Source organism: Mercurialis annua, linkage group LG4, assembly GCF_937616625.2.
Source record: "Mercurialis annua linkage group LG4, ddMerAnnu1.2, whole genome shotgun sequence".
In the NCBI taxonomy this organism is placed as follows: Eukaryota; Viridiplantae; Streptophyta; class Magnoliopsida; order Malpighiales; family Euphorbiaceae; genus Mercurialis; species Mercurialis annua.
The window spans coordinates 24,854,931-24,878,981 of NC_065573.1; the positions used below are offsets into that span (position 1 = coordinate 24,854,931).

Sequence of the window (24,051 nt, forward strand, 5' to 3'; positions counted from 1 at the left end):
TATGGTCTAAGGATCAAAATAGATGGCCACCTCTTCTTACCGTCAATCACTGATTTATTTATCTTCTTTTTTTATTCATTCGTCGATTATTAATTGTTTTCTTTCCCTTTTACTCCCTATGATTTTAGAAAAATTCGTATATCTTTTTAATTAAAGATCACATTACCCTGATATATCTCAAACAAAATAAGAAATTGACTTCTTTTCTTTACTAGTGCATATTTCCAAACAAACTACCGGAAGACAGTTGAAATATAGTACTGTAAGCATTCAAGTCAGTCTTTAATTAAAAAGTCAATGATATTCAATTTCTTACTTTATTGATATTTGATAGCGGTGCTGCCCTGCCACATACAATGCTTTGATGTCTTCTGGGTGAAGGGATTCGGCTTTTGTTTACATTGCCACCCGAATAGAGTTATTCACTTGACAAGTATTAATTCATGTTTGTATATTTTATTACAAAGTTGTTATCCAAGATTGGATTTTATATACTCCCTAGACATATAATACTCGGTCGATTCAATAAATACAGAAAAAGTATTGGTTTTGGAAGAACTAAAAAATTCGTTAGTTTATATTTTTATAACAAGCTTTGAATTTTTTTTAAAAGTGAATCATCATAAAATTATTATTTTTAATCTATATATAATAAAATTATAAAGTACTATTTTAATTATCTTTAACAAACATTAAATACAATCAATCCTTTAATAATTAATACACATGGTAGATTAAAAATTCATTAATTAGAATTATTAATTTATTGAATATTAAATAAGATGTAATATTGAAATTGGTTCCCCGAAATTCTATTAATTATTAGAATTATTAATTTATTGAGTATTAATTATTAGAGGATCTACTGTATGGTAATTTTTTTTTTTATCTTTATAGGACATTAAACATGACAATTTGGTTTAGACAATAATTTTCCGCTTATATATGTATGGCCTGATGATCTAAAAAAAACTAAACGTTTAGCGATCTATTACGTCCAAACGTTTAAATCATCTTAATAATGTCCAAAATCGTATTATAACGTATCAAAAGTGTCGAACCATTACAATTACTGAATTGTCGCTTAGTGGTGTATCTGTGCTACGTCATAATATATTTTTGGACATGATGAAGACAATTTAAACGTTTGGAAATTATGGCGATTTTTGCTAAATATTTGGTCTTTTTAAGGTTTAGTTTTTATCTACGTAAAATGGACCGACAAGCCATCTAAATGACACATCATTACAAGTACGCTACATTTGACAGTTGAATATTTTTGAAATATTATTATGTTTTTGGACACTATTAGGACGATTTAAACGTTAAAATATATCAAGGATTTTCGCTAAACGTTTGATCTTTTTACATTATTAGTCCATATGTAAACTCGTTTAAATATTACCGGCAAGGCTTAAGCTAAAAAATGATATGCTATGCGTTAACTGATTGATTGAAAGAAGAATTAAGAGAGACGTATGAAATTGCATGCGTATAGAATTGGGTTACTGAAAATAGAATGTGAATTCAATATACAAAAAAACAAAACAAAACAGTTTTCCTTTTGAAAAATTGGAAGAGCAGAAAATGTGAAATGCATTATGCATGATCATAACCAGGCCAAGTTTCTTGCTGGTTTTGGATTTATTTCTACCAAAGAAACTGAAAGTTTTTCCTTTTAATCACAATTCAAAATTATTTTGTCACGAGCTCATATTTTGTGAGTTAAAGTTTATTTATTTGAAATTTTATTATCATTCAGAGTATCATTAGAAATGCCATTCCTATATAAAATAATATTAAATAATATATGTAAATTTTTTATTTTGAAATTAAGAAACTACAAGAAAAATTGACCATTGGTTGTCACTTATTTTTTTTGATTTGCTATAATGATATTTCTATTAAATAAAATTAATTACTCATTATACTTCAAAACAATGATAAATTTCATAATTTTCTGTAATTTCATAATTTTTTTATATGTATAATGCATTTAAAAAAATTGAGTAGTATTTTGTTGTTGTCTTAATTTTATTTTAAATTAGTACGCTCTCTCTCTCTCAAACAATTTTTCAATTTACCATTTTCACACAATTTAAAAACACAATTAATATTCTACTACATTTTTATAAATTTATCTTTATTCTTTTTATTATACCACTTGCTTGTGATAATTAACGGACTTTAAATAAGGATAATATAGATGATTAATTTATAATTTGTGATTTACTGAAAACGGACAAATATTATAGTCAAAGAAAAGAAAAAGGTTGACAATTGCATTAGAACGAAGAGATTAAACGATATAGATAATCTCTTTAATTTTTATGAAATAATATTTTTATTTTTAAAGTTTAATTCAGTAAAATTCGACCCTTATAATTATTAATTGATGCAAGTAAGGTCTTCAGACTAACTCCGGTTATATTTTGGAATAGGTTCATTTGCACCAAATTTATAAATTTAAGGACCAATTCGCATTGAGTTAGAATTTAAGAATATAATTATTCTTGGGTATTACTATTCGCCGCCTCAAATTACTACCTACCGCCCAACTTTTTACCAAAATATCCCTAAGCCATTTTCAGCTAAAAAAAAACTCAATCCTCTCAACTCAACTAAAAACCCGACAAATAACCGAGCAAATTTATAATAAAAATATCAAAATCACCTAAAATTAGAGGACGGTAACCTCTAATAATTAATCGATTTTTAATTTTTTCGTTTTTTAAATTTTTAAAATTTTTTAATGGGCCATCGGCCTCAAATGGCGATGGCCCATAGGGGTCATCGCCTCGATTTGGCGATGGCCCCATGGGGCCATCTGCCTGCCATCTGCTTGAGATGGCGATGGCCCTATGGGGCCATTGCCATCTGAGGGCGATGGTCCATTAAAAAAAAATAAAAAAAAATAAAAAATTTAAAAAATTAAATAAATAAAAACCGATTATTTACCGGATATTCCGTCTTTTATTTTTAGTCGATTTTGACATTTTTATTATAAATTCGCTCGGGTATTCGTTGGGTTTTAATTGAATTGAGAGAATTGATTTTTTAAAAAAAAAACTGAAAATGGCTTAGGGGTATTTTGGTAAAAAGTTGGGCGGTAGGTAGTAATTTGGGGCGGTAAATAGTAGTCCACTTATTCTTTCATTAAAAGTTTAAGGACGTACCCTCACCTTTTTCTTTCCAAGAAGACCACCTGAAATTAATTTTCCTACTTTCAAGAAAACAAATCAGAAGTTGACTAATATCAGAATCCACAAACCGTCGGATTGAACCTGCTCCCATCCAACGGTCCATAATTCATCGTAGAGTGGCAGTGGAAAAACTTGTCACCACTCACCATAATGAACAGACTAAAATCATACACTATAGAATCGCTTCTTAATTTCGGATCAGCTGAACATTTCTCTCTGTAAGTAGTTCATTGTATATTCTTTCAATGGTTTCTGTTCAGTTTAGTCCTTGTATTTATCGCTTTATATTACTCTACTTCATTTTTTCTTGTTTTAGCTAATTTAGTCTGCAATTTAGTGGATTCTGATGGAACCCGTTAAGGAAATCTGGAAAAGAATAGAACTTGTGGGTTTGTTTGATTGATTTCACTCTACTTTAGGGCGGTTTGAGTGTTCATAATCTGTAATATCTGATTTAAGTTTCAAGCTTTTTGCTTGTATTTTTAAGTTTGATTTGGAGTTTTTTGTTAATTGTAAATTTGGTTCTTTTTGGTTGTGTAATCTGTTCAACTTGGAAAGACTGTTAATTTGTATAATCTGTTCAACTTGGAATGGCTGTTAATTTGTTTCTAAGTTTTTTTAATAGAGCTGAATTGAAGAGTCAAGATGGCTAACAATGATGGAGAAGCAAGTGGGAAAAGCTCCAAAAAAGTTGCTCTCAACGAAAGGATTCTTTCTTCGATGTCGCGGAGATCTATTGCTGCTCACCCCTGGCATGACTTGGAGATTGGTAAGGTTTACTATTACTGTATAATAAAATTATAAGAATCGAAATAAGCCGACTGACGAAGAATTTCTTTGGTCTTCTGATAATCATGGTTACAAACTGTGCAGGCCCTGGTGCTCCAGCAGTTTTCAACTGTGTAAGTTTTTCCTTTTAGTTATTATTTGTTGTTCATTTAGTTGGTTGTGAACTCTTATTTGGGTGCGTGATCTATATGGGTGATATAGACCAAACCAAATGTATGGCTCCAAGACAAGTACTTGAAGAGTAAATTAAGTTTCCTTGTATAGATTACTTCGATGGAAGGCACTTCTTGAAGATACACGACATGCCTTTTAGAAATGAAACCTAGACTTAGGGATGGAACCTTACCTTAGGCCTAGCTGTGCTTGGTGTTTAAGCATGCTCTCAGCAGTTGTAAGGCCAACTTATTAAATGATGCTGAAAATCGAGATTTAATCAATCTATACTTCTCAATGCTCTCCTAGAATGGTTCATGATTGATAAGTTTAGAATTTCCAGCTGTTTAATGTTCTATGCAGGTTAAGCTGCCAGTCTTCTGTCGAAGAGTGCATGCTGATTTTTTTAATGGAGATTTATATCGCAGGTGGTTGAAATTGGCAAAGGTAGCAAGGTTAAGTACGAGCTTGACAAGAAAAGCGGTCTTATTAAAGTACAGTTTTCATCTTCCTTTTGCAGTTATTCATTCATCTGATTAGTAAAATTTGCTGTCCTTCTCTAATTGGAATATATTACCTCTGAAATGCATGTTTGATGACAAGCTAGCTAAATCATCAGGTTCGTTAAGTAACTAGGATCGACACAATTTTAAACTTATCAGGTTGAATGAGAACCTTGCTTGTTATGCTGTGGATTTAGGATGTTGGTGATAATCTCCCATCTTTCTTTCTTTTTCAAGATTTTCACGCCTGGGAATTTAACAAAATTATACTTGCTATGTAAGATATTTGATGAATACATGGTTTTTATTAAGCTCCTTAACTAGTGTATAGAACCCTCTGACCATTGCTTTGAGATTGGTAATTTTTGGATTCCTTCGATCTACCAAGTGAAGGCATAACTTTCAATAAATTTAATTAGTATTAACCCTTAGTGCATCTTTGTATGTATACAATTAGTTTACGTCTTTGTTGAGTTAACCATGTAAGTTGGATGTTCAATTTCTTGCATAAAGAAGGTAACAGTTAACATTCTTATGAATAGGTTGATCGTATTCTTTACTCATCTGTTGTTTACCCACACAACTATGGTTTCATTCCAAGAACTATATGTGAGGATAGCGATCCTATGGATGTCCTGGTACTGATGCAGGTAGTTTCTTGAACCCTGATTTATTAAATTCAAAACAACCTCTCTCTTAATCTCTCAAGTACTACTGTAACGATTCTTGGATTTCTTTTTTCCTGAAATAGGAGCCTGTGCTACCTGGTACTTTTCTTCGTGCTCGTGCCATTGGTCTGATGCCTATGATTGATCAGGTAAGAAAACTATGTTTCTTATGCTATTAATGAGGTCTAACTCGAGTTTTGAAGGAAAATTACTTAGTCACAATTATTAAATTTCAGGGTGAAAAAGATGACAAAATTATAGCTGTATGTGCTGATGACCCTGAGTTCCGTCATTATACTGACATCAAGGAGCTTCCTCCTCATCGTCTAGCTGAAATCCACCGCTTTTTTGAGGAATGTATCCTTTTTGGGTTTCTTGTAGCCATTCTTATCTCTTATGCATTAAGTAGTTTTGCAAATGAATGAGTTGGTTATCCAGCTGTAATTTTCTGAAGATTTTACTCTCTGGTTCACTGTCACGTATTTTCTAAATCCTTGACCCGAATAACAGACAAAAAGAATGAGAACAAGGAAGTTGTTGTGGAAGATTTTTTGCCAGCTGACGCTGCCGTGAATGCCATCAAGTACTCCATGTGAGTTATTTCGACTTGTTGATCTTGCTTATCTTCTTGTTTAAGCTCTCAACCTCTGTTTGCTCGAGTAATTCTGAACTAAACATTGCCTTAGAGTTTTCAAAGTAATGAATCGATTACTGCGTCTCTAACACAATTGTATTGCTGCTGCACAGGGATCTGTATGCATCATACATCGTTGAAACTTTGAGGCATTGATTTTAAATAACTTGGGAGATAAGTTGGCTAATTTGAGTACTAAGGCTCGACTTCTCGATGAATGCCGATTTGTTGAACTTCTAATACTTCAAATGTTCTAAGCTGAGATTTATGTCTGAGTTCTGAAACAAAAGAAAAATGAATGTTAAAGTACTCTTAACTGTCAAATTACCCCTTAAACTCACATGCACGGCAATTAATAATTTTTATTATTAATTAGTCTCTTGAGTTTTGTAATTTTTATCTTGAATATTTTAACTTTTATCTGTGAGACTAGATGTATCAATTTCAAAAATAACTTTACGATGCGAATTGGCTAAGCATTAATAAAAGTCAGAAGATTAGTTGGATGAAAAAACAATGTGTTTTATAGTTACTTGTTACTTCCTTTTTAAATGTTCTTTTCAAGTTCTTTTTATTCCAAAATAATTGTTCATTTCAAATCTTAAAGAATTTAAATGAATTTTCTATTGATGGCTTTTACTTTAGTTAGTGGAATAGATATAGTATTTATTTTATTAAAAAAAAGATATAGTATTTCTTAACAAATTTGACTAAAATATTTACATATGGTTATTTTTGTCATTTCAATAAATTTTTAATTATTTTTTTAACATACTAGAATGAAGAAAAGGAGAGTATGTAAAAGTTCAGGAAGATAAATTGGCATTTAAGTCGATGTTGAGGGGAAGACAAAGAAGAAAATCAAATCACTGCATGAAGCGAAGGAAAAGAAGAATCTTTTTCACTGCATCTAATGTCAAAGATTGGATCAAATATATTGGAAGTCACTAGATTTTGAATTATTTTTAAAATGATACCAAATTTTAATAATTTTTTAAGATCATCAAACTTCAATTTTTATTCAAAAAAGTATTTCCGATCTAACTTAAATAATGTGGCCGTTCAAATTAGAATATTTAGAGAATATTTATTGTGTCAACACTCAATTATATGGAAACATAAGCTAGTATTCCTTTTAAATAAAAAAAAATCTTATTTAATCTACCATTTTGTACTATCTTCAATGTCCCTTTTTAATAGTATCTCATTCGATCACCTTAAAAAAAAATCAAATTTGTTATCTTTACCAAAATCAATTTATGTTCACTAAACAGATTCGTCACTGAAATACAACTTCATTGTGCATCAAATTATCAGAACATGCAATACATTTACTCAGAAACATAAAGGCATAATATCTCCATTTATTATTTAGGGTATATGGATCGTATGTTACAAAATTGACAGCCACAGCATCACAAAGCAAATGACGTATAGTACAGCTTCCCTCCCTTTATAGATAGGGATAGTAATTTCCTGATTCTACATAAATAACGCCATACCGTATGCTCTTTTCCACTCCCGCTTTGAAAAGGTTCGAGTCGGGGGCTCCAGCTAATGCATGAGAAGCTCGAAGTTACCGTCATTGGTTACAATAACATACTCATATCCAACACTGCTGGCACGACTATGGAACTCATCCATCTCACTCTCGGGAACCTGGATTCCGACCAATACATTTGCGCCAGTTTCACCCTGCCAGAGAACAATCAAGAGTTGATTAGTTAATTTGGATAACCGCCAAATGACTTTTTCAAGTTTATGGAAATTAAGATGATTTTTGAAGCCAACCTGCCCACGATAATGGAACAAACTGATGTTCCAACGCGGACTGAATGCGTCCAAGAACTTCATAAGAGCACCAGGCCTTTCTGGGAATATAAAACGGCAAAGAACCTCATTTTGAAGGTTCCATCTGCCACCCATCTGTGAGAGAGATACATAGCAAACAAACTTAAAAATTGCACGGAGCCAGTCAATAATTTGAATGAACAAACTACAAATCTGCGATAATTAGTATAAAATTCAGATTCATGAATCCAAGAACGTCATAAAACAAAAAAATCATTACCAAATGACGCAAGTGATCTTTGACTAAGTCGCTTGATGTAAGATTGTAAGTTTTCATTTGTGAAGATTCCATCCGCTGCTGCAATGCTTGAATTTCAATAACTGTATGAAGGCCAACACTGCACATAATATCATAAAGATACTTAAAGGCTCCTGCTTCATAACAGTTTACAACCAACAGAAAACTGGTTACTACATTCAAGCAATTTAGAAGAAATGTCACTGTGAATTTCCATAAAATATCAGAGATTCCGAGGCATAAACAACCACACATAATAATACTTGTGCTAATCTATATGAGCGGAATCATTTAATTTTCCACCTGATATTTCAAATGTCACTAACCTGTAGAGAACAACGGCCTCCTTTTCAGAATTACATCTATATTTGAATTCTGAGATATTAGTTGGTCCCACCTGAGAAGCAGAATATAATTCAGGTTTAAAAGGAAAAATATGAGTCCTCAATAAGAAAAAGTTAACTGAAGCAATGAAGACAAACCAGCTCACAAAAACGTTTGAACATCCCGGGCTCTTCTGGCATAACGGTTGCAAGCACAGCCTCTTGTTGCCTACCAACATTTGCAAGTTCAGTCACAATCCTCAGTTTATCAAAGTTCATATTGGCCCCGCTGGTTATCGCAACGACATTTTCATCCTTGAGGCCATAATACTTGCAGTATGCTTCAGCTCCAGCAAGAGCAAGGGCACCTGCGGGTTCCAATATGCTCCTTTTCTCCTCAAACATGTCCTGCAGCAGATTAAAAAATGTCCTGGGTCATTTTGAGTGTAATATGCCACCTGGCACGATTAGCAACATTTCTCCATGGGAATACAATTCACAATGATTTTCCAATATATACTATTTTAAAGGGAGGTAAGAGAGCATGGAACAGAATGGAGCAACAAGCGCATGTGTGTCTATGCTTCTCAACTATACTATGAAGCTAACTAATAAATGCAAAATGTGTTAAAATGAAAGAGAAATTTACAGGAAGTTGGAGCATAAAAGAAATCTTACCTTTATTGAGGCACAAATAGCATCACGGCTTACAAGAACCACACCATCTATCAATTCCTTGCACAATCGGAAAGTTTCTTCACCCACCTCTTTAACAGCAACACCATCTGCAAAACCTCCAACCTGGTCCAACATCACCCTCTCACCATGATGCAGGGACAATGCCATTGCATTTGCATCGGAGGGTTCAACCCCAATGATTTTTACCTGAATTTGATAATCAATTTAGAAGAAAAGCAGAAATTCACCCAAAACCAAAATGCAGAAAATAGTAGCACTACCAACAGAAGTCATGATAAAAGTTAAATATTAATCAAAAAACAATAAAACTCAGCACAACGACTAACATACCTCGGGATTAACCCTTTTTACATAAGCAGCAATACCTGCTATTAGCCCACCACCCCCTACAGGTACAAAAATTGCATGCACCGGAGCTTTCATTTGGCGAATGATTTCCATACCAACTGTTCCCTGTCCCATGATAACATCTGGGTGATCAAAAGGAGGTATGAATGTCCGACCCTCCTCTTTGCCCCTTTTTTTAGCATATGTCTGTGCCTCATCATAAGAATCCCCAACTAGAACAACTGTGGCTCCCAGTCTCTCAACAGATTGCCACTGTAAAAGAAAAGAAAATACACAAATCCAATTAAAAGAACCGAAACTCGCACAGTCGAACCATAAAGTTAAAATTCCAAAAGTTGTACCTTGATTTCAGGAGTAGTAACAGGCATAGCAATCACTGCACTACAGCCTAATTTCTTTGCAGCTAATGCAACACCTTGAGCATGATTTCCAGCTGATGAGCAAATAACGCCTCTATCTAACTGTTCTTGCAGAAGCTTCGCCATCATATTGTAAGCTCCGCGTAACTTAAACGAGAAAACCTGAGAACCAGATAATTGACAAGAGGGTATTGAACAAAGTAAGTGAAATAACAATGTCAGAAGCAAACTCAAGACTTGCATTCTAATTCAACCATAAGCAGGGACGGAATTAAGAAGAGCTTCAGGTAGGCAGTTGTCCACTTTATTATTTTGAATCTCTTAAAAATATGAATATAAAATCCTACCATAAAATTTATAGTATTGTCACCTTAAAATTTATATTTTGTCAAACTTTGTTCATCATACAAACTTTCAGTACAATCTTGTCCACCAAATAAAAAATTCATGAGTCCGCCACTAACCATTAAGGATCACATTGCAAACCCAGAAGCCTAGATCATCTTTCACCTTAAATTGTATCCTCAATTAACTCAAAAATAGACAACTAATTTCAAATTCAACAAACCCCTCAAGAAAAGTAAAACTAAAGCTTCAATCTTTATATTTTTAATTAACTTACTAGCCTCAAACTTTAATTAACTTACAATATGTACCCAAATAGTAAATAGTAAAAAAGATAGAAACTTTACCGGCTGTAAATCCTCTCGTTTGAGCCAAACTTTAACATCTAATTTCTCAGACAATTTAGGGGCGAATTGTAAAGGAGACTCAATAGCGACATCATATACTTTAGACGACAAAATATTCGTCAAATAACCCATCGCCCCTATTATATCATTATTACTATTATTCACTGTACGGTCAGGTATTGCCCCCAGGTATCCGGGAGGGTATTGAAGGGAATTTGACGACACTTTTTTAGGTGCAGATGTAGACAATGATGGCGCGGAGGCGGCAGCGGTGCTGGGGGATGGTGTGGCAGTTGAAGGTGGTAATTGTGCTGCTTGTTTTGAAATTGCGGCATTTATGAAAGGTTTTAATGGTGTTTTGCGGTGGCCGGAGAGTGTTTTGGGTGTTGATTGGACACGGTGGTTGTGACGGAGGAGTGGCGCGTGTGAAGGTGTCAAACGGAACGTTTCCATGTTGTGTTTAGAGAGAGAAGAGTTGTAAAGACTGGCTTTAAAGTGTTGGCTGCTTATAAGAATGCAAGGAGATTACAAATCGAATAATTATACAACGCAACGGTTGCGCCACGTCATTCATGTAACAAACCAATGAAGCGTTAGTCATGTGCAAATATTTAATGATAAAAAAATAAATAATAAATAAAGATTCCCTATCTCAAATTGTTATTGGCTTGTTGTAAAAATGATATGGCACATCCGTTGTGTGGGATTCCGTTTTTTAAATTTGGTGGTTGTTTCTATATCCGTAACAGATCGGGATTTCCTTAAATTTATTTTGAACTTGAGAGGGTTATATTATTTTATTATAAAATAAACGATAGAAATTTTATATTGTTTTATTATAAAATAAACGGTGGAGATCAAAAGAATATAATTTTAATCAAATTATTTACATCATTCATTTTGTAATGAACGGTGTACATCGTAAATATGACCTTCTCAAATTCATTTAAATTTGAGGAAATTTAAATTCATTTGTAACGTATATAAAAATGTATTTGCAGAAAGCACATTTCTATTTGCGGATAAATATACTCTTTTATAATTTATAGATTTTAATTATTATGAATTTCTTTTAATTTTAATCAACTACTAACACTTCTATATACATAAAAACTTTCTATATATTCTCTCAACTTTAAAAAACTCTTTAATCAAACACTTATAAATCTTTTTTAATTCTAATAAAATATATAATATTGTAATCTTTCAATATATGAATTATTTCTATATACATTAGAGTATCTATGCTATTGATTCAATTTTCATTTTTTATTTTTATATTTAAATAATATTAAATATAAATAATGATAAATAATAAAAAAATATTTCAAATATAAACCATAATAAATATTAATAAAAAATTATACATATGACTTATCTATTACATATGTAAAAGTGTATTAATGGAGAAAACACTTCTATTTATAGACAAAAATATCCTCAACAAAATTTATAACATTTAACTATTAATCAATCACTAACACTTACATGAAAATAAAAATTTTCTATATATTCTTTTTACTTTAACTATTAAAATTTTTTATAATCCTCATCAAGCACTTAAATTTTTTTTATAATTATCAATTTCATTTATGAACAAAAATACTCTCTACATAATTTATAAAATTTAACTATTAAAAATATTTTAAAATTTTAATCAATTACTAACACTTACATGAAGATAAAAATTATCTACATATCTTCTTTACTTTAACTATTAGAAAAAATTTATAATCCTAGTCAAGCACTTAAAAATCTTTCATGATCCTAATCAAATACACAACATTATAATCTGTGAATAATAATATCGAGCTTTTTATATGTTTTGACTTATTTATATAAATATAAAAATAAAAATAAAAAAATTATGTTCAACAATTTCAAATATGATTAATTAATAAATTATATATATATATATATGTATGATTTATCATATAAAATTTATATTAATTATTATAAATAATAAATTAACAGATCATATTAATAATCACTATATTAATTAACAATGTATATCACACCTAAAACAGAATTAGATAAGTTAAAAATATTATTTAGACTTCAAATAGGTTTACGAACATACCTATGTAAAATTTTGGGAGTTGCAAAAAATAGATCTAAGAAAATATTTTGCGACTAATAAATTTTATGTTTTGTTTTCTTTGTATGATTATATATCAGCTTATTTATATTCTTAATTTAATTTTTAAATTATATATAGTATAAATTTAAATGACGATAAATGTAAAAAGAAAAAAAGAAAATCATGTGTAACAATTTCAAATATAAAATTCCAATATATATATAATTAAAAAATTATATTCAACAATCTCAAATATAAATTATGACAAATAATAAAATTATAAATCACGTGCAACGCACATATACATCAAACTAGTTTTTTATAAATTAGTATTTGGGTGTTCCGTAAAAACAGAATATTTTTTTTCATTAATTGACACATGACACACTTATAATCACTTTGACATCTAATTTGATAACTTTTTTTTTCTGAATTACTATACATTTAATTTAATAACATTCTTTTCTAAACTCTTATAATCATATAACGTTTTTTTATGAAACTTTCACGTTTTTTTAATTACTATATATTTAATTTGGTAACATTACTTATAATATTTATTTTAATTTTTATAGAAAAATTGGTGTATTTAATATATTGAATGATTTGTATATTAAAATTTGGTAACATTTTTTTCTTTAAAATTCTTAAAACGTTTCATTAATTAGTATGGTAACGTTAGTAAAACTTAACACATTAATTGGATTACACTAGGTAAATCAGTCTATCTAGCATTAAAAGTTGGGCTGTTAAAGTGAAGTGGTAAGCGCAGTGGAAGGTTGTGTTGTTCGCTGAAACAACAGCCACCGAAGAAGGAGTATCTTCCTTTTGAGATATAGGAAATGCTTTTTCTTTCCTTTCGTGCTCGGTGTCTACTCTAACTTGATATTGTGTCTTATATATGACCATTCGCCACTTTCTTTTATAAAAATTAGTTATTTTTTTATCTTTTTTTTTATAATTATTTTTTTTATCTTTTTTATTAGGATAATCTTATAAAAATGCATACAATTTTTTAAATTGGCCTAATTATTTAAAAACCATCCATCTTATAATTTTTTTCATTATATCATGACCTAGAATTGTTTTTAATTATATTCTATTTTCGATTTTATGTTTCATCTGTATCCCAAAATTAAAAAATTTGACAATTTAATTGATGTAAGGATGAAAATATTAAAAATAACTAAATAGAAGGATTATATCATACTTTTTTTATTTGGAAAAATAGAAATGAAGGACTAATTTAAACTCTTTTTTAAAGAAAAATATGTCAATTCAATTCATTAGGATAGAGATGGAACATAAAAATTGAAAATAGGGTACAATTGAACTTTTTCCTAGATCATGGTATAAATGAAAAAAAAAAATAAAGTGGGTAGTTTTTAAGTAATTAGACCTTTTTAATTTAATCACGAACTTTATAACATTTTAATTATATGCATGAACTCATTTTTTTTTTCTTAATTCGATACACGAGTAATGTCCACCTCAACAAAATTACACCGATAAGTGAGTGTCATATCATCATATGTATCGAATTGAGATAAAATGTAAGTCCATGCATACAATTAAAACGTTTTAAAATTCGTGATTAAATTGAGAAAATATGTACAATTTATGAATTTATTTAACATTGCATCTTTTTATTATAGTCATGTGTTTGTCTTTGTGTTGTATATTATAACCTTTGGTGTTAAATTTTATAAATTTGTGATTGTTTTCATCTTTTTATGTTTTATTTGATATATGTTTATTTGAAATCAACAAAGATTGATATAAATTTAGCGATTTTAATTATATAGTGTTTGATTAGAAAAAATAATATATAAATATGTTCTTTTGGTTGATGAAATTTGAAATCTTATTCATAATTGGTGTAACGAGCCGCAGAACCTGCTCTTGGATTAGCCACCCGGGATCATCCTATACCCCTATAAAGTAATCATTTATAAAAATTATATTTTTTGGCTTTGTTCCGCAAATATTTATAGCTTTATATATTTTTACCTTTTTATGATTATGTTTGCTAGATATAAATCCAAACTCGAATATTTAAATTATTTAATAGATTTTTTACAGTTTGATGCTTTAATCGGATCATACACAAGTAATAATTATAGGGTGTGATTAAAGCAACTTTTCAAACTAATGATATTAGGATCAATTTTAGGAACCGCGAATGTTCATGTAAGAATGATATCAAAAACTACTCCTAATCTAAGATCAATCCGGAAATTGGGACAAAAGTCTGAACTTGTTGTTTTGTTTATTTGATAAAAATGTATATGTAACCTGATTATAAATATGGCTCAGCTATTTATAACTCACTAGTCCTAACAATAATCCTAATCCTATTAAAGTCCGACTCTTTTATTGATAAGCATAAACGAAACCTATTCTAACTCATTTTCTTCTAATGAGTCTCTTACTCAAATATAGACCTTTTAAAAGTTTTTATTTATTTTTTTGGACCGAGCTCGCTCAACTTCAGACTGCTACCCTTCTATACTGGTCTCGTAATTAACGCTCGGTTTTGGAAAAAGATAAAAAAATATATTCTCTTTTTAAAAATAATATGATTTTCTACCTCAACTAGGAAATGATAGAAAAAACACCTCACCCTTTTAATATTATTATTTTTTTAATCTAAAATATGTTTTAATTATTATAATATCTACTTCTTATTACTTTTTTATTCTAAATATTTTTTTTACTCACATGTCATTTTCAACACATGTCATCATTTTTTGTCCTTTTCTCTTTTTTTCTCTCTTTCTTTTTCATTTTTTTTCTGTTTCTTCTTTTTTTCTTCATTTTTGTTCTCTTCTTTTTCATTATTTTCCCGCCATTGCTCCATCATCACTCTGCCGTCGTTCTGCCGCTTTTTCATATTTAATTTATCGATTTTGTAAGTTTTACGATTTATTTTAACTTATAAACTTAAAAAATTGATTTTAAATTTTCATATATGAAAATCTACATAAAAAACGATTTTCAGCTGGAAAAAAAATTATTTTTTGCAAAAAATTAGTGTATGATTATCATATGTCGTTATCACTGCATTATCATGTCTTTATAGTAATATTGTAGAAAAAAAGATTTTTTGCATAAAATAATATTTGATTATCATGTTGGTATCATAATATTATTATGTCGTTATCATAATATTATCATATGATACCGAGATGATAATGTGTTATGATAATTATATGATAATATTATGATAAGTAGATGATAATATTTATTGTAATTTTATGATAAAACAGTTTCATATGATAATGTAATGCATTCTCTTTTTTTTGCCTAGTCAACATTTTTTTGCCACATGGACGCATTTATGATGCACTCTCTTTTCCAGAGATTAAACAAGAGAAATTTACAAGTTGAAATGTCAGATAGGTTAAACGGAAATTGAACAATTAGATGGATAAATGAGTACAAGTTTAGGGGGTCACACGATGTACTGAGCCAATAGAAAAAGCTCAAACTATTTCTTAAATCTAAACTTTTGCATTTTTATTAACTGCAATCAAATCTCGTAATTTTGATAATTATGTCTAATTTAATTTATCTTTTTAGTTATGACTAAAATTTTGAGTGCCATTGCTATTTTTAAACTCAACTTTTTTTGGTATGTTATCAATTACAATCAAATTTAATTTTGTATCTAATTTTTAAAAGCGTAAATATGAATATTTGATCGCAATTAATAAAAAAAAGTTTAAGTTTAGGTTAAATAAATCAACAAAAGTACTGTTACAATTGTTTCTAGAAAACATGTTAGTTTTCAAAAATTTATAATAATGTAGGGTGGGCTGGGTTCATTATTGTACATACTAGTTGTGCTATTAATGAAAGTTGTATTGATCGTTGGGGCTGCACTGGGAAGAGTTTAATGAGATTTACTAATTTTGACAAAAAGAAGAAGAAGAATTGTTTGATGAGGCTGTAATGTTAGTTGAGGAAAATGTAGCAGAAGTAGGAATATTGGCAAAATAAATATTAATATTTCACTTCTATAAAGATTTTATTTTAATATTGAAAATGTTACGAAATAAGTTTTTTTTTTTTTTTTCAATTCAGCCCCAGTCAGTTTTTCGGCAATTTTGTCTCTTTTTTTTAAACAATATAATGTAAAAAAACGAAAGGTTATTATTTTATTTGTTACACTATAAATATTAAGTAATTATGTTTTGTGATATTATAGTCCAAATGATTATATTTAGTTTAGTTCTAGTTTAAATATCACATTAAAAAGTAAAATTTATACTAGTTCACATAATAATTGAAGAAAACATACAACCACAACAAAAAATAATTAATATACAGAGCATAAATAAAGATATGTATATATAATTTAATGAAGTGATAAATCTGAGTTAGATCCATTAAATTATTAAAACATTTACTAAAATTTGATATTGGAGGCGGCGGTTGGTGTTTGCTGACCTATTTTATTCAAATATTTATAATAATGTAAACACCTATTTTTTCCGTTCACAAATAATAATACATATTTGTATTTTTAATTTAATTGGCGGTAATAATTGATTATTTTAATTTCCATGTTCCCTCAAAAAAAATTAATTTCCATGTAAAATTTTATGCTTTTTATAAATATATTTTAATATTTATTATAACTCTAAAAATATATGAATACTTATCTTAAAAAAATTATTACTTATTTTGTTGTAAATTAATAGATAAATGTAGAGTAAATTATGCATGTAATGTGTTTCATACTAAAATAATTTATTAGCTATTAACAATGGCGGTCCCACAAATATTTTATAAGATGGATAATATTCTATGGGAAAGTTTTTAAGATGACAAAAATTGATAAAATATTTGAGTTTAAGGTGGATAAAGTGGAAAAAAAATTAAATTTGTAATATTTAAATATTTAGTTCCGCTTCTTGCCGTGAATATAATTGGAATTTTTTTTTATATTCCCCATGTTCTTTTCTAAATGCTCATTTTAAAAATTCTTATTGTTTTAAAATACATGTCCATTATAAGTTTTAATGATAAATTTTAAAAATATTTCATTGTTATCTTTTATTTTAATTAGTGAAGTAGGGAACATTTATTAATATCTAGACTTTAAGTATATTTGTGTATTAATTTTAAAAAAGGTATATTCATGTAAGATTATTCTATCATTAATATGAAATTTTACTAATATTTTTATTAGATATTTTATAAAAATTGACAATTAAAGAGAAGAGATGAAAGAACCATCCAAAATAACTACACCTACCGCAAATTGTCTTGACCTGAAAAAATAAAGCTTTAAGATTCCAACAGTGTGTACTTATGGGGTCTTACATTTAGACGACAACAAAATAAAGTCCAGAATCCAAATTATTTTTTTCGTCCTATTCTGTCATTAACAAATGAGATAAACTACAATTAAAACTACGAGCAAGACTTTGTTTGACTGATGGAATAAGGCGGCCATCTTACAGAAAACCAAATATTATTTGATTTAATTAAGCTTCGACTCCACTTGAATTTAATAAATTCAAGATTTTGATTGTATTCTAGCTCATATAATTACATTCGAGATGTATTTCGAGTTACACGAAATTCGACTAGACACAGAATTAATGTATCGATATTTTATCTTTATATTTTATTTTTAGAATATCTTTTGCATTCACGATCGTCTTTTTCACCGATTGTAAAATCAACCAAAAATCAACCAAATTTAATAAATCTGTAATCTGTTTCAATTTTTCTTTTATTTTTTTAATATTTTTAATATTTTTTATATACATTATTGTTGTTTTTTTTATAATTGGGAAGGAGAACACTTGTGTGAGGAATTGAACTCACGACCTTTACAGTTGTCACAACCCATTTTCATGAATCGAGACCGGCGCTAGGGTATGGGTATGGTTGTACCAAAACCCGTAGCAAGCCTCGCGGAAATCAAATAATCATTTAAACCTGCAGAAAACTGCTCGGGGGCAACCGAGACTCCAACCTAAGTCTAGCAATTTATACTACAGTTCTAATATAAATAACTTCAATATCTTAAATGTTCAACATCATGCCTTATATATAACAATATCGTAATCCAGAGTAATCATGCCAAATATAATAATCGAATATATCGACAATCCCAAAGTGTAGTATCAAATGAAATAAATAACTAGTTCTACTGCGGTCTAAGAGTTTGAAAACAGAAACTAGTTTAAATAACATAAAAACCTCCGAGGAATCAAAAGAATCGGAGTGGACCAGCTTTCAAATCATAAACCTGGAAAAATTGGGAAAACAACGGGGTCAGATTTACTGAGTAGAGTTTATATAACCATTTACATTTATTAAGTTAAAAACCTTTAAAACGTTTAATAAAACATTTTCATTATGGATTATCAATGAAACCCTAAACCACAATTCTAAATCCATTGTCGTGTCGGTGAGACGTATCTCAATAACCGATCCCCGACTATCACTTAATAAATAGTGAGCCCGGGAGACGTATCTTCCACCGGTGCCCTCACTAAGGTGAGACGTATCTCAAACCTACCTCAATACCATAATCATTACCGGTGCGCACGCAGTCCCGATGATGCCCATCGAGTAGCACGTTCCAAATCAAATCCACAATGCCGGAAACAGTTCAAAAGCTGCTTATACATATATATATATATATAAAATAATACATTTGCTTAATAAAGAGGTAAATAGAGATATAAACTCACTGCTTGCAAATCCACGTGAAAAACCTGGCAAGCAACTAAACCTGTTTCGACTCCGAAGCACGAGCAGTCGACGTGTCTAAAAGAAGGCATAAAACATAATTAATATCATCCCCTAACTCTAGAGAGTACTAGACAACACGTAGGACTAGCACAGATATCAACCAATCCAAAGTACACACCATCAATATGTAACTACACATATTTAGCCAAAATGTCAAGCATTAACCGAAGTAGAGTAATCATACATATTCAACATAACCAAAGTCATACGATAGTCAAGTCCAATTGAGTTCCCACTTTTAAAACATAATCCGGAAAACCATTTCAATAACTTAGTTAAAATCATAAAACCAAGTTTAAACCAAAGTGGTGAGCTAGCCGAGTTATCACAACTGCCAAGCCTATACTCACGAATTGGGCGACCCAAGTCTAACCCGAACCAAACATCCAACCAAAGTAAAACAATTCGTTTAAAGTCCGGAATCATTTAAATATACCAAAGTTTCAATTTAGAGAAATAAGGGAATTCAAATTAAACATTAAAACCCAAGTATAGCATCATGATTATAATTCGATAAAAGTTCGCAAAGGACAAACACAACCAAATAAGAAAAACACCAATATACAACAGCCCTATCATGCTTAATAATCACATTTTATATAACACATGTCATAGCAAAACATTTGCAATCAATTAATGTATTTTTCACGACATCAAGCCAATTAAGAATTCATGGCACTTAGCCCAAAACTAGACCAAACATGAATCGCCAAAACAAAACACCTTAGATCAGTTCATATACATGCCATAATCAATAATATGAAAGTAATTCAGATCTTAAGTCATTACAAAGCATCGAATCTGAAATCAAAGCATTTTAGTGTAAAACTAGCTAGTTTGCAAACTAAGCCAACACGTACCAAAACATTTATAATTCAAACTCCCAAACTCATTTAGATCAGTAGTATATCATACATAATTTCAAAATACCAAACCAACTCAGATCTAAACTCATGCCAACATCCCTTAAACAATCGATAACGCATTTTCGCTAGAATTTGCCTAAACATGCTAAACAAACCAAATCATGCATTCGACAACCCAAATCATATAGCCACTGATCCTAAATCATATAAACATCATATATATCATCTTAGAACAGTAGGTACATCATCGCAAAACATTTATGCAATTACAACTCTTAAAGAACCCAAATTCAGCATTTTACGCAATTTCAGCTAAAACAATCGAGAGCATGCCAAAGTGTTGATACAACCAACAAGATCAGTTCATAAACATCAAATCCATCAAACATATCATACATATCAGTAACCTAAGCATAGAATCTCAATTTCATAGATTCAAACCAGTAAATCGATTAAAATACAACAATTGCTAGAAAAATCCTAACATTGATGAATCATGCCAAACGCTTTTCAAAACATGTAACATCAGTTTATATATGTACAAACCATCATTTTATCCATACAAACTCAGTAGCATAAGCATGGCATGACAATAGCAACAATTCACTTCATTAAAATCCTATATTATGCATTTCTAGGCAAAATCACATAGCAATGAATTCATGAATCAAATGGATATGAAAACAATACCTAAGGATGATGAACAATAAGATAAATAATGTATTAACCCAAGGTTCAAGGGGCTGGACCGAATTTAATTTAATCCACAAGCCTCCAACGAAGAACACAACGTAGAAATCGCGTAGATCTTGCGAGTAGGATGTAAAATCATATTCTTAGCGGAATGAATCACATCCGGACTTGTTAGAAAGAAGAAATCAAGTTCTTTAAGTGAAGAAATTCGTTTTTAGGGTTTGGAGATTAATGGGGGCTAGGGTTTGCAACTTAAGGGGTCTATTTATAGACTCCTGTGGGCTTTACTTGGGCTGCAATTAAAGCCCACGGTTTAAAAGGTAGTTTTAGAGTTAGAAACCTCCAAATAACAATCCAACCGACCAGATTTTAGTAAATCCTCTTAGGAACAATATATCCAAAGATGAGCCCGATCCGACCGTTCAATTGTGAGATATCAACGTTTTACTAACACATGGCAGTTTTGGAAAACATGGGAAAACAACTTCAATAAATACCCGAAAATGAATCGAATCAATATCTAATACCCACACGATATATGTGTAACATACAAGATACAAAACAAGGCTCAATCAAGGTGTCTCAATGCAAGAACCAATCCGAAATCAAGTAAAAACATAACGAGAAAAATACGGGGTATTACATTCTCCCCAACTTAAAAACAAAATCGTCCTCGATTTTTAACACAAAACATAAATGCACAAAACAACGAAATAGAGCGCACATAACAACCGAAATAAACAAACAAGGAATAATTGCAATGTATCATAAGGATAGAAAATATAGCAATTCTGCATAACGAGCTCTGACTCCTAAGTGCACTCCTCAACTGAATGACCAACTCAATTGAAACTAAAGGAATATCTTGAAATCCCAACTGATAAAGATCATGCATATATAACAACTCGACACCAAGTGTCCCATATCAAAAACATTTAAATAACCCGTTATAGCAAATGAATGACCAAGTCTAATATATCGACTAGATATGACTCTCCACAAGACGAACAACCTTAATGAATCAGACTCACGATATCACAAACACTCCAAGAGTACACCAATTTAACTCATGATAACCAGAGTTCCAAATTGTTAAACAACAAACCATCCAGAAAGACTCTTCCAATCTTTCGAAAGTATAAAGCCTACATTGACCACATCCCACATATATTACACAAATTTAATATCACGTGGCACACACAAAAGGTTTGACAGCCGATAAAAACAATATCTAAACATTTCATAATCATATCATCAATCAAAAAAAAATCGACCAACCAACCCTAGTTGGCGAAACCTATTTACCACGATCCTCGAACCTCGAATCAGCTAACTTATATAATCATACCAAACTGAAATTCTTAAAATTAATCCACCAAATATAACTGTAACCTCGCAAACGAAAGATCATCTAGATCAAATTCACCATTAACCGGGTCATTGGTTATGCTCAAGTCAAACTTACAGGAAACAAAATTTCCAAAGCACAAAACATTTTATTTATATTTTCCACTTCTCTTTTAAAAGACTCTAACAACTTATACCCTCTTTTATATTCAAAACTAAAATATTTTTACCGTTGCGAGAAAAAAAATCCTCTAGTTTGTAAACACATCAAAATTTTCAAAATATTTGTATTTTGAATTTCGCAGTTACACCTTACATTGAAATAAAATCTGCAAATCTGTGAAACCGTTCAATTGACAAAAAATTTATTCTCTTTAAATCAAACTTGCTAAATTTTTTTATGCTTTTTTCAAAATGGAAAAAAAACATTTGTAATGAAAATCACCTCATTCACACAACTCTATATGAGTAAACCAAAACATTTGAACAAACTCAAATATTTAAAAACAAACTTCTTTTAATATCACGGCGTATACACACACGTAGAGTATAACCAAATCGCTTAATCCCACAACCCTCAAATCCTAAATTGGAAGCTAACACGTAAGCCTTTCATCCGACCTCAAAATCCTATCACACTTATTACAACAATAACTCGAGTGCAACCTTATATCCAATACTAATTCCTACGAAACACAATTATTCAAATAACATAGAACTGATCATTGCAACGCAATCGTCCTTAATTTACCTCAATCACACAGAGTATTTGTCTAGCTATCTTTCGGTAAAAATAATAATTTCAAAAACATTTGAAATCCATCAACTTTATAGATACATTTATCATTATGTGACTCGCGAGTTTGTTCCAAAATATTTTTTTCCTCAAAACCACTTTATCGGTAAAATTCATTTTTACATAATTGTGTGCCAGGGTGATGACATCTCTCATCCCCAAAGAGTTGCATCCAACCCTAATCATTTTTATGCATGTGATGCATGTACTATTATGCATGTATCAATTATTAATTTACCTTTTATTTAGTGAACATACTCAGTGTTCAATGCAAACCTAATCGTGACATTCAAAATGTATGTTCATGATATGTCTGGGCATAATTACGTTTTGAAAATATTTCAAAAATTTCAATAATTCAACCTTTGAAATCCATTTCCCAATAAAATATTTGCTAGACGTTACACTCTATGAGATGTGCACTCGATAACCTCAAAATATTTCTCAAATCAGCAACACTCGATGCTATAAGGCAACTCATCTAAATAACTTTATTACATCTCTAGTACTATAAAAAGTATCTAACTAACTTCAATCCAGACTAAGATTATCCAAAGAAAATAGCACATAAAATACGTTCCTATAAAATTTACCGCCAGCTCCTGCATCACATCCTCAGACTTGATGGAAACAGCAGTGTATTAATACACCGGTCTATCTTCTCGGTTCAGAGTTTTCAATATCCGATCTAGGATAATCAGATATCATCAGCCAATCCGAAGGAAGTACTTCCCTCGTAATCCTCGATATCGAAACCCCAAGGTTTCGATCCACGAAACAGAAACAGCAAAGCCCCGCGCAACCCAAAACCGAACAAAAGAGAAACAAGATCTAAAAGAAGATCTTACTCAAAGGTCAAAACTATACATCGAGGTAAGGCAACCATAACCACATGATTAGATCATCTCACGTGCTACACCGCACGAAGAGACAAAACTAAAACAATCAACTTAGTCCAACAGACAAGCGAGTTATAAAACACAAATAATGTTCACAAGATAACAAATCTGAAAATCGTAAACCACGAAACCA

General features: G+C 30.3%; 2 protein-coding genes and 1 long non-coding RNA gene across 3 annotated transcripts; 1 reads left to right on the forward strand and 2 right to left on the reverse strand.

Moving 5' to 3' along the window:
- Positions 1-3,310: 3,310 nt before the first annotated feature.
- On the forward strand, positions 3,311-6,286 carry LOC126679393 (soluble inorganic pyrophosphatase PPA1-like). Its single transcript, XM_050374410.2, has 9 exons — positions 3,311-3,421; positions 3,829-3,972; positions 4,077-4,105; positions 4,574-4,639; positions 5,191-5,298; positions 5,400-5,465; positions 5,553-5,673; positions 5,827-5,908; positions 6,064-6,286. Exons 2-9 carry the CDS (start codon positions 3,849-3,851, stop codon positions 6,104-6,106), a joined length of 639 nt encoding a protein of 212 aa, XP_050230367.1. The 5' UTR covers positions 3,311-3,421; positions 3,829-3,848; the 3' UTR covers positions 6,107-6,286.
- An 894-nt stretch (positions 6,287-7,180) lies between these two features.
- Positions 7,181-10,988, reverse strand: LOC126678035 (threonine dehydratase biosynthetic, chloroplastic). Its single transcript, XM_050372895.2, has 9 exons — positions 10,461-10,988; positions 9,751-9,930; positions 9,392-9,661; positions 9,041-9,247; positions 8,522-8,770; positions 8,366-8,436; positions 8,022-8,139; positions 7,742-7,876; positions 7,181-7,645 (listed from the first exon to the last, which is right to left on the reverse strand). The coding sequence occupies exons 1-9, from the start codon at positions 10,911-10,913 to the stop codon at positions 7,505-7,507; spliced, it is 1,824 nt and encodes a 607-aa protein (XP_050228852.1). The 5' UTR covers positions 10,914-10,988; the 3' UTR covers positions 7,181-7,504.
- Positions 10,989-18,582: 7,594 nt separating this feature from the next.
- Positions 18,583-22,155, reverse strand: LOC130015381 (uncharacterized). Its single transcript, XR_008790540.1, has 3 exons — positions 20,874-22,155; positions 19,257-19,332; positions 18,583-18,808 (listed from the first exon to the last, which is right to left on the reverse strand). It is a non-coding gene; the product is annotated as an uncharacterized LOC130015381 (long non-coding RNA).
- Between the last annotated feature and the right edge of the window lie 1,896 nt (positions 22,156-24,051).